At 39.1% G+C, this 12526-nt stretch overlaps 1 protein-coding gene across 1 annotated transcript in view; it reads right to left on the reverse strand.

Moving 5' to 3' along the window:
* LOC103802253 (contactin-associated protein-like 5) overlaps positions 1-12526 on the reverse strand; it is a gene marked incomplete at its 5' end in the record, with an annotated part of 207327 nt that overhangs the window by 30638 nt on the left and 164163 nt on the right. The window contains 3 exons of the mRNA XM_009074706.1: positions 2919-3143; positions 4627-4866; positions 10581-10799. Of these exons, the coding sequence (XP_009072954.1) occupies positions 2919-3143; positions 4627-4866; positions 10581-10799 (684 nt within the window). The remainder of the gene's footprint in view (positions 1-2918; positions 3144-4626; positions 4867-10580; positions 10800-12526) is intronic.

Genomic DNA, 12526 nt, shown 5'->3' on the forward strand with positions numbered 1-12526 from the left:
TCCCGTGATGTAGATAACTTCTGTGGATTGACACACTGAAAAAGCTAATTAGAGATGTTTACCCATTTTCTGTAGCTTAGTAACAGGCACTATAATTTGAAATTTCTACAGAACTGATATAAAAAATGCACTACTGCTAATCTTTTGCATGTGGGACCAATGGGACTATGTGAGCTCTACATACACACCCACCTATATACAATACATATACATATATATGTAGGTATCATTTAAAAGTCTATGACTACAATATGTAAGATTGGAGAGAAAAGGATAATACATACAATTTTCAAAATAACATGTATTATTTGGAAGCACCAGTATTAACTAGTGGCAGAAAGAATCTCTAAATCATCTTTAAAAACACTGACTTTTGAAAACTTATCCATAAACTGCCAGGACATGAGCCAAATGATCAGAGGTAGGAACAACCTCTGTAACAGAGATAAATTCTTTGGGTGGGAACTGCATCTAGAAATATTATCTGCTAGGTACTACGGCTAGGCATCACCTTTATTAACTAAAAATTTGCCTAGTTTTTTTTGTGGATAATATAAAAGAGGAATAACAGGATACATGAGTAGTAGTTTGGAAAACAGTTACAAAAGGCAAAGTATTAAAGTATACATAGACTGTTTCAATACAGTTTAACAAGTGGAAAGGGATTTGGGATTATGGTAAAGAATATTACTGCTCACCTCTTAAGTGAGAATGCCCATTCCCATTTCTCCAGGAGCCTAACCTTTATTTAACCAATCAGTTATCCAGCAGGGACCTGCTTATGTCCTACTATCCACGGTCAGACTCAGCAAGATTCCTTGAAAATGAGCCAATACGAAAGAAGGAATCACACTCACTTTTAATGCTACAAAGGACATTGATATTCATAGTCCAGTAACTTTATGGCAAGCATAAACCTCTTGGAGGAAGAAAGAGTAACATATCTGAGCATTATTTTCATTGGAATAATTTCAATTCCAACAAGACCAAAAAGTAAAAGGATATGAAATTAAAAATAATATTACATTTGGGACAAAAGGCAGAGAATATACATGACTGAAATGACTGTCTAGAAAGAATGTCACAGAAGCATGCACAAAGTAATCCTGATGGAGACTTTCAGGAGTTAACAAAGGTTATCTTAATCATTCTTTCATATAGTGCTACATTTTATAGTCTGTAGTTTTGAAGCCTGATATCTCACCAACCCTCTAAACAACTGTTACTATCACGCTTCAAGTGAGTAAAAAGAGGTATAGATCTGAGAAAAGCTCCATTGTTTAAACTTCCTGACTGTGCTGAGAGCTGTTCTACCTAATTTCCAGATGTACTGAGAGTCCCTGTCTCTTTCTGAGCCAAAGCAGAGATCTGCAGCTGCTGCAGCTGCCAAAATGCAAGGCTTATCTCTGCCTCTGCTGAGCTGCTACAAAAGATCCTAGTGTCTTGATCCCAACCCCTTCCCCAACCACCATTAGAATCCTCCATTCCAGAACTTCACAATTATAGCTTACTTAGAGTGTATTTCATCAATAAAAGTCATTTGACTCATGTTTCTAAGGTCATTTTAGACTACTCTGGCAGCAATAAAGGTGATTTAAATGGATATGACATTTTCATTCACTTTACAGCTGTTTCCGATTGCCTGAGTGTCATCAAGAGACCTAAGCATAACTGAGAAGCAGATTCCAAGTCTTCACCTCAGCAGGGGCTAACCTCTGCCACCCTGGAGCTACACACTAGAATATTCATGTATCTGAAAATCATAAACACGTGCCTCCAAGAGCAAACCAGAGATGGAAATCTGCGACTGGACAGGAGAGGGTTAAGGTCTTCTCAGTAGTTCTGTCTCCCTGCTGCAACTTCACTTTGTGTAGACTGGTTCAGGCTGTTACTATTCCAGCTGACCCTCACAGGGATTTGGATAGTCATCCCAAGCCAGCTTGAATGCTAACTGCATGACATAACCAAGAGAGAAACTACTGCAAACTCTGTATAGAGAATAAAACCTTTTTTTCTTTTCCTTCCAGCTTCATTTGTCAGTACTTGAAAGGTTAGCTATTTTGGAATTTGCAAGGCTTCAGAGTGGTCTCGGTCATTTGGCCAAATGTACATATTCAACCACATGGCATTAACTTTCTATTGTTCTGCCACAGGCTACTGACTCACCAATATGCTTACTCATCACTTACAGTGCTCCAGTGCCTGATGACTGTTGAATAATTCAAACATCCCCATTTGTCTAGGATGATGTTTGTCTGTAGTGGATTTTCTGAAAGCACTGCAAGGACTCAGGAGCCAGAGTCTTACTGAGAAGACCTAGGGCCCATGCCCCTAAAATCTTTATATGTTTTCAAAAAGTCCCCACACCATGTACCTTTCTACAGAAAATGGACTTACACCTCATGTTTTGGTTAGTAAACCTAGAAAACATCAAAATTTCCTGGCTTTAATATTCAGATGTGCTGGCCACATTCCATTGAAATAATCCAGTGAAAAGCAATACATGTGCCAAGACAATGCAAAAGATAAAATGATAAATATATTTCTGCACCAAGTGTTCTTGTACATTCATGGTATTTCTCATTCCCTTATCTTGGAGGCCTAATGGATCACAGTGTGGAGTAAATAGCAAGGAATTGGTATTGTACAATCCTGCCAAATGGAAGTCAAAGCACATTTTAAGCCCCAACAACATGATTACTCAAAGACTGAATAGGCAAGTATAGCACTGAATGCCAAATAAAGGGACATAAACGAGAGTGATGGCCATTTTCATTAACTGAATACCACAAAGTTGATAAAGCTGTAAACACAGAAATGAACTTAAATCAGTGCAGAATTCTATACCATTCTCACAAAAACCCCACCTTAACAGAGTTACACTGGTATCCCCTCGGCAGCAAATCAAGACTACTTACCATTCTTGGAGAGAATCACAGCCAGATATTCATGAAAGTAGGTGTTGATGTACAGCAGAAGGCTTGGAGTATGTGCTGTGAGAAAGCTAAATGCAATACTCTCCTTGGACATGACAGCATCTGCATAAATGGCAGAGCTTGAGGTGCTTGCATTCTTTGTGACTGGATAAGGTTCTTGGAAAATATACGTAACAGAAGTGCCAGCTTCAAATAATGCAGAAACCTCTGAAAACATATAAACCAAGGGAATAATTTCAGCTACTGCGTTTTCAGACTTCCCAGACAGACATAGGCATGAACTGACTGACTCAGAAGCAGAACACTGCAAAACACCCCTGACCCAGCTGACATCAGTGTTCCTTCATCTGGGTGAGCAGTGTGTCCTTCCTTACAGTCTGTCTGGGACAGGGAGCAACAGTGTATGGAGGCAGGCCTCTAAATGCTTCTATTTTCCTGCAGGATCAGAGCTCCACAAGGTGGAACAGACCAAATTGTTTGTCAGCCAAAAAATGTTCAGTTCACCATCTTTCAACAACCGACATGTGAGGCAATATTCTGTCTTCCCCAAACAGTAAAGACAATATATTTGTCCTTTTCAGTCTCCTTTTTAAACAAATTCTTTAAAGCAACACATTGACCAAAGACAGCCAGTAAGGAAAGCTGCCAAGAGAAGTACCTACCTGTGCATGCTCAGATCCCAAGAACTCATGCTTCTTTTTTCAGTAATACAACATAGCCTGGCCATGAAATACAAATATGGGATAACAGCAGGGTTTTTTTTTCCAGTAAAGTCAGGATGGTGACTCTCCAGTAAAGCAGTTCCACCTCTACAGCAGCATCTCCTAAGGGGACCCTATGGGGTTATTTGATATGCCTCTCCCTGCATCAGTGCCAAATCCTCACCTCATGTAAGTGAGCATAGTTCCATGGACTGCAGTATAACCAGGCCAATTTACACCAGCAGATGATGCAGCCCACTTAGCAAACCTGTTGCATTTGTGAGGTGAGGGGTAGCCATAGAAAGTAAAAAATTCACCTTGCTGTTACTGAGCAGGAATTTTGTTAGTTCCAAAAAGCATGCTCTCTAAAATAGATATTCCCTATTTGCCCTGCTCCCTCTTCTGGTGTTGACAGCATCTTCTACAAGCCACCAGAAAGGTTCAGTGAGGACACATTCACCAAAGACTGAACAATGCAAATCAGTTTTCTCCTGAATGCTTCATGCTTATTTTAAAAATTTCTTAACGTTTGGATGGGTTGTCACAGGAATGGCAAAAAAATCATAAAAAGACTACCTCTTTTTGTCACATCATTGCTCTAAAACTTTGTAAAGAAAAGCTCTCAAGGATTTGCTAAGTTGGACAAAACTGTATGAGAATTAAAAACAAGCAAACTTAATGTTCAGACATGGACAAACAACTGTTATGAAAAATTTCAGCCCTATTTGTTCATATCTTGGACAAATTATATGCAATCAAATACAGGAATCATAGTGAGATACGGTCATGAACTTTACAAGTACAACTAACACCATTTTAAGTTTTAAGGCCAACACTGAAGTCAACAAAAGGTCTTAAGACACTTAGTAATGCTGGTGGGACAGCTGATAACACTGTCTTGTAACTTTGGGGGCATAAAACTGACATGGGTGAAATGGAGCTGTAGTTCAGAGCCCACTAAATACTGAGGATCAAAACTTGCTGCCTACCTTCCTTGCAGAAAGGTCCTTCATAGGCTGAGTTGGTACAATCACAGAAGTAACCATTATATTTCTCCACGCATTTTCCTCCATTATGGCACAAGTTACCATAACTGCTGCAATGTCCAGGGCATCCAGGTTTAACACCAGGTGTCATTTTAGCTCTCTCTTCAAGGTCAAGTTTCTGCCCATTTAAATGCAGAGATCGAATGCATCCCAAAAAGCCCTTCTGTCTGGAAGATGTTCCTCCTGAAAAAGAGAGAAAAAAGGACATGCACTCATTGATGAGTCTGCACAGTAATCAAGGCCATGAAGTTCAATACAGAGGCACAAACATGAATCCACAAATTTAAAAAATATATATCAATGTATACTGTGTCAAAAGATGACAGATGGACAGCCCTGGAAACTAAAGGTCTATTTCTTTTTATGAAAGGACTAAAAGCTGTATATGACACTTTCTTGTTGCCATCTTTCTCTCTTCTGCCTTATCTACTGCCCTGTCTGGCATTGAAACTGCAAATTCATTTGGGAAAAAGATTAGCTTCTTTATCGTATGTCTGCATATCACCTAATACATTAGAGACTCAAACCAGATTTTTTTTTCTATTTGTTGCCATAGTGCAGAGTATAAATAACACCCCAATCCCAACAGCAGGTGAGTTACACATGCTGATGAGTCCAGATAGCAGTGATGAATCATGCTCAGCACCAGGCCTGCTGCTTGAAAGGAAATGACTTGAGTCACAATTTATGCATGACTGCCCAGCCTGATGTGTTGCATGTGAATGGTTGTTGTAGGCAAGAAACATCAGTTCAGGCCACAGATGTGCTATTTATTACAATTGTTAATCATAATTGCATTTCAGCCCGAAGACCAGACCTGTATGGATCTATGCACAAGTGCCGTTCAGTCTGTACAAGCTAACTAGCTTCGTATCTGTCCAGTGAAATTGCTAACAGTGTTCCAATGAAGGCACTTTTTCCATAAGAGGCAGTCTCTGATAATGATAATAATGATGATTGTGAAAGCACTCTATGAAAATATAGCCATTTTCTTATCACAGGCTTTGTTTGGCAGTTGCCGATGTTTTGCTTTTGAAGATACTGCAATTTTGATTGCTGCTAAGAAATCTAATTCTAGTTCAGGAGTTATCAGCACTTGCAGACTCTGAAATGCTAGCTTTATTGGTGATTCTCCTGCAAAAGGAGCATGAAAGAAGTTATTATTCTTCTGTAGAAGTTGGTTCTATATCAGAGTGCATGAGATAAGAGATTACATCATTTGATAAGTCCTTGCAGAAGAGCATCTATTTTTTTTCATAAAGTAATTAAAGCAAGACTTCTGCAAACTAAGCAAATGCAGCAATAGTCTTAGAAAGCAACCTCACTCAAAACTTAGCATTCTGCTACATCATTCTAGCATACTTTTATTTCAGGAACACTAATAGCAGAAGTACTGGATTCGAATTAGAATATTTGAACTACAGATAGTATGCATGAGACAGGTTTATTTCATAATCATTTTATGATGCCTTTCTCAGAGAAATAAATATTTTCAAATTCCTCTTTAGCCAGATAGTCTTTTCAAGCGAGCAAATGTTAGCTCGCTTATTTTGAAGGCCCTCTGGGGACAAGAATCAGGCCTTCTGTATTTGCTGCATATACCATATAGAAGTTTCAGTAATGTCCATGTAAATAGAAATGCGATATCTTCCTTTAAGGTTTCTGGCTGCTGTTTTCTTTTGCATGGGAGGTAATTGCAAATATTACAAGGATAAACGACAGTTTCCTTGCCACTTTTCTGCATACATACAAATTCCAGCTGTAACATTTAAAGAATGAGTGAAAACTATTGCTAACTGTTCCACACATGTCATGTTTATTGCACTACCCATATTCTTACTGCTCTCTAAAGCACTTTAGAAAGCCATGTAAAGTTTCTCACTCTTCTCCACTTCTATTGTCTGGAGAGTATAGAGCTTAACAGAGACCAACCATATGATCCTAGGTCCACACAGTATTGATTAAGCAAATCTGTGTATTATTTTGGGCAGTTTTCTTCAATTCACTAGACCTAATCTTCATATACATTGCTGGAGAGAAGAACTGAAAACAAACAAACAAAACTCTTCCCCAGTTAGGCTTTGCAATTTCATGGATGAGACCTAAATCTTTTATTCAGGATTTTAGAATTATTATTATTATTATTATTATTATTTTAGAATAAGCCTAAGGACCATAAACACCAGGGTTATGGGTGTACTTTGCTGAGTGGAGGCGACAGTTAAATGAGCCATGATATTTTCAGCAAGGTGTTTATGCAACTGAATTTTACTGAGGAGGGGGCAAGAAGCTCACAATTGAGCAGTCATAGAAGGGCAACACAATTGGCTAAATAATTAACATTCTATCAATGACTTGAAGATTTGCTCAAAACCAAAAGACTTTTTGTTGGTAGGAACTGGATTAAGGAGGCTGAAATCACATGAATACTTATTAGGAGCATCCTTGCTTTATGTAGCTGATACAAAAAAAAGGAAAGGGCATGGAAGAATATGAATACTACCCTCAGAAGACCTCCAAGTCACACTTTTTAGTCTCAAACTGAAAGATGTACAAAGCAGACAGGATACACAAAGAACTAGGCATTAATTCCTCCTCCTGGCCTCCAAAATAAAATCCCAAGGCATCCACAGATGCCTTTAGAAGTAACAACAGTAAACAAAGTATGCCCCTTCGTTTGCTATCCTTCCTTCTCTCTGATGCCACATAAAGTTTCTTAGATGTTTACTCTTTCAGGGGTATGTTGCCTTTGGACTGTCTACAATGGACAGAGGAGATCCACTCAAGGATACATTCCTTGCTCACTTGCTCCCACGACAAAACCAGGAAACCAAGCACTTAACTTTGCTAGTCTCCATAACATACTAAATGAATAGCACAAAACCTTCTGAACAAAGTTTTATGTATCAAATGAATTTCTTAGGATTTGTATCTTGCTACTCTGATGTTACCAGGCTGAGATCAAATCATGTTCCCAAAGAAGTCTGTGAGCATTTTCTTTCCCATCCCAGTGATGGAGTCTTACAATTGTGCCTTCACCACTGGGTAAGACAGAACCTCCGTCTCACACTACACCATGAGAGATGATGGCACATCTCCTTCAGGACCACAGGGATGCACTAGGGGACAGCTGCACTATCCAAAGGGATGTCACTCATTCTGAGTGCTGAAAACAATTGTCCATTGAAAGGAATGATTTTTGCCTGCCCCTTCTGAGCAAGTAATGTGCTAAATTGGTTTGTTACTGAGCAGTTTGGTGCAGCTGATTTACCTAGTCTGCGCATTTGTTTGGTGTTTGCTCCTTCCACTTTTTAAAAATTAACCAAGAAACATACCCAGGTGCAAGGATATCCATGCTGTGACTAAGGATTATATTGCAGCCTAAAGCAGTTAGATACACAAGACCTACTAACAGAAAGTGAGAAATGGTTTTCTAACTCCGTTAGGCTGTGTTAAAATCTAAGCTCATTTGAGTGTACTGGCAGTGCAAAGTCATTTCTCCCTCCCAATTCGCACACACAGAAAGCTACCCCAGAACCCTTGCACACAGAGTCATTAAGGCTGGAAACCCCTTAATCACTGTCAGTATGTGGAATGCTGCAGAGACAAATATATTGTGGATTATAGGGGGGGTAGGGAGTAATATTATGTGCCACTGCTTCTTTCCTTTTTACAATGTTGTTTATGCATTTATTTTTCAGATGAGATAAAATTCACTCTGCATGGTTGAGATATTAAATCAGTAGCTTTTTATTAGAGATTGGAATAAGATCTTCAGTAAAGACAAACTAAGTCACATCTGTGTATTGCTGGACTTCTGCCACCTTTCCCTGGAGCACACGGAGACAAATGGCATCAGAATCAGGAGACTGCACAGGATTCCAGCTCTTCTGACAGCTCTTAGGAAAACTCAGGAAGTCACAGACAAGTTTGGCCTTCAATATAGCAGAGTTAAAGGCTGAAAAATCACTCCCCAAACCATTCATTTTTCTGTCTCTTTTGTTCCCGGTTCAGTAAAAGTTTGGACAGACAACTGAATGCAATCTTTTTACTGCACAGTGAGAACTTTTCACCTCTTGGCTGAGACAAATACCTATATCCTAGAGTTTACTGTAAATATTCAGTACAGAGTGCAATCAGTTGGAAGTCACTGCTGGAATCAACTGGTCCAACCTGTTCCTTAAAGCATAGGTACATTCAGATGAGGTACAGATTCACCAAAACCAATGGGACCTTTTCTGCACAGCTGCTACCCATCCACAATCCCCAGCTTGTACAGATGCATGATGCCATTGTGCTGCAGGTGCAGGGGTTTGCATTTGTCTTTGCTGACAAGAGTTCCTGTTGGCACATTGCTCTGCTGAGGTCCTTAGCTACCATGGATTTCCATGATGCAACTCATCAATTATGTCACTTTAAAACCACCATAAATTTCATTCAGGTAACGCATTTATTTTGCTGAGGCTGAGAAGGAAGCTTACAGGCAGATACTGCTTTTCAAATGTGAGATGGTAAGCAGTTGATATATATGACATATCTAATAGATGACTTATGATAAACCTTTCATTTTTAGTCCTTTAAAAAGATACAACCAAAAATTTGCAGAAGTCTATCCAGCCATTAAATTATCTAATTTTTCTATCTGCAAACAGTACCTTGGCCAGATTACTCTGATGTTTCTAAAATGCCTGGCAGCTCAACCCTACTGCCTTCAGGCCTGGTCTCCCACAGAACATGTTCTCAGAATCAATGTAGCATTTGAAAAACAAGAGATTAGCAGCGTGCTTCATACCAGAAAACAGAAACCTTGCACTGTGACAGTCTTAAGCCTCCCTTCTGTGAGTTCTTCAGTGAGCTTCTCTCCAGCTGAGTCTAGCAGAGATCATTTTAGGTATAAATCAACAGCTATGTGAGAAGGACTCCTGGCATTGATACAGCAGTATCTATTTATTAACAGATTAATCCCTTACATTCAGAGCCCAGTAATTACTGTGCACATACACAATAAAAACCTCAAATAAATACCCCAAAATCTACTTAAATAGAAGCGTGTGGATACACAAGCAAACTTTAATAAAATGAATTGACAGATTGAGGTTTGCTACAGCATTTCAGCTAAGTACAAGAATCCATTTTAAGGAAGGAATCAGTAGTTACCTGAACGGCCCTGCAAAAGAAGCAGGTTACAAACCACTCCAACTCACTGAGCAGATTACTCAGAAACACAATGTATGAATACAAAAAAGAGAGAATTCCCTTTGTAATCCATGATCATATTGTCAAATACAAGCTGGTCTCAATCTAAGTTACTTTCATAAGGGTAATAGGGAAACAAAATATATGCACAGATTTTTCTTTTTCCTTTTAATTCTTTTTTTTTTCTTATTTGAAAGATCATCTTCAGGCAAAACACCTGTATTTGCTTTGACTATGTTCATAGTTCTCTTACTCATGAACTCTATAGCCAAATAAGGGGTTTGGTGGGCATGCTTGCAGGAAGAGACTTTAAAGACCATGCTGATACCAGGCTTTGCCCCAGAAACTTGTATAAAATTTTGTGGCTTTCACATTGTGTCTAAAGAGAGAGGTCATGTTTTCTACAGCAAATTACACAGCCAGTGTTGCAAAAGAAGACAGACTCTCAATTCTCCGGCAATAAATACATTTCAAGCAATCTTTGACCCTAAAAATAAAGAATAGTATGGTTAAATTATCGTTAGTGCTTTGAGTGTAAAGGCATTTGTTTGGGTTTACTTTACGCTGCCTATGCAGGAGTGGAAGAAGAGACAGCAAAATTAGGTCACCACATGTAAGCTTAATGGTGAGACAACAACATTACCAAGGTATGGACGTGGAAATACTGTCCATATCTACAGGAACCCTTAAATGGTCCCTACCTACAAATAACTGGCTGTTGAGCTGCAAGCGAAAGTGCCCCTCAGCAGGTGCCTCCAGAATCTTCTTTGGGAGGTTGTCCACCTGCAGAGAGATTTGCTTCAGGTTCCTCTCCGCTCGGACGTAGTGCCACTGGTTGTCATTCAGAGGTGTGGAGGACTGCACGACAGCTTCTGTGGGGCCATTCCCAACATCTATGGAGAAGGTGATCTCTTTAGGGGCTGGAATAGACACAGATGTGAAAAAGGAAGTAAAGGTCTGAATTAAATCTTGGTTTTGACATCAAGAAATCTTACATAAATATAGGGTCCATTAGCTTTTATGTCAGCAAATAGTAGAGGATCATTTACCTCCCATCTCCTATGCAGCAGCTTATACATAAATTTAAGCCTGCAGCCTCACTGTTTGATCTCTGCTGTGATTATGCTTGGCTGTGGGTACCCATATATTTTTTTTTCTATAACAATTACTGTGCTCTAGAAATGGCAGTTCTCTTTTGAAGCAAAAGTGCCAAATGCTGTACAAAAGTCACACAATGGTACCAAAGATTTTGGACAAATAATGCTGAGAAAGAATGATGGAGTGTTTTCTGACTAAATCTTTGAAAATGCGTGTACTCGGCAATTACAGAACTTAGCTGCATATGGTGGGAGAGAATCCTGTAAGCATGTTTGCCTCAGTCTGACCCAAGAAACAAGGAAAAATAGATGAGCAACACTAGTTCATTGGTGACCCTAATCTAAAGCTGTATGTGTAAGACATGTCCATAGATCATAAATTTCCTAGAAACAGGATGATAATTAGAAAACAAGAGCCACATAAAGGAGTCCACCTTGCTCTGCTGGAAGCCTGAAAGGGGCTAGAACCTTTTAACATTCTTGCTACCAATTATTTTTCCTCTTCCTAAAATGCTAAATGCACCAGGAAGACCAAGAACCAGGTGCACAGATCACACAACCAGAAGGTTGCGGACTCAAAATTCATAAAAAACCCCCTGTTATTTCAAAACCAACAAATTGGATAGGTCTGGGTTTGGAAGGTGATTCTTAGATAGTTAAGATAGGAAACGCTCCATTGGGATAGATGAAGATCTATTCTGAGCTCCTGCATCTGCTAAAAGGCAGTTTCCCTTTGAAGCAGCTGGTCTGTGGAGCTTCCTTGATACCAGGCCTTTAGGCTGCAAATTCCATCTGGCAGCAAGAAGCACAACACCAAACTACTGATGAGAAGCCTAAGTTTAAAAGATTTTTCCCAAACTTCTAAATAACTCATTTCTCTAGCAGTACAGATTTAACACACATCCAGAAGCTTTCCCTAAACAATCCTCTTCGTTTACAGTATTTGTTATATTTGATGCCATTTTAACTTCTATATCCCTGAGAATGAAATGCAGTACACTGAAGTACAACCAAATTGGACTTTGATGTGCAATTAACAGTAAATCATACCTCATTACCTTGTGATAATGCACCATGACATTTACCATTGATTTAATGAATCAAAGGGCCTTGGGGCCTTGTTTTATTAAATTTTATGTTGGGGTTATTATAAGCATATTAGTAAATGCATAACACTAGTTTGTTTTTCCGAAGCTTGACAGAATTTGGAATACGGAAGTCATATCTCATGTCAAAGCTACAGTACTCTTTTGTCACTAATAAATATTTGAAGTCATCGGAACAGCAGAGGCAAAATCTCACTAATTAAATTTCCTGCTCTTCCCCCTTATACACTGAGTAGCAGCCATACTGTAGTCACGACATTTTGAAGTATTCAAGACCCATTATGACTGCAACTGACTTATCTTGCACTAGTGTCCTGTCCTTTATAGACTGGCACCTTGTAGCTGTACTATACACACACTGAGTTCCCCTGAAACACTAGGGCTGCATAAGAACGGGTAAGTTACTGACACAGAAACAAAACTAACCGTAAGAATGGTTGTATT

This window comes from Acanthisitta chloris, unplaced genomic scaffold (genome assembly GCF_000695815.1).
Source record: "Acanthisitta chloris isolate BGI_N310 unplaced genomic scaffold, ASM69581v1 scaffold1735, whole genome shotgun sequence".
Classification (NCBI taxonomy): domain Eukaryota; kingdom Metazoa; phylum Chordata; class Aves; order Passeriformes; family Acanthisittidae; genus Acanthisitta; species Acanthisitta chloris.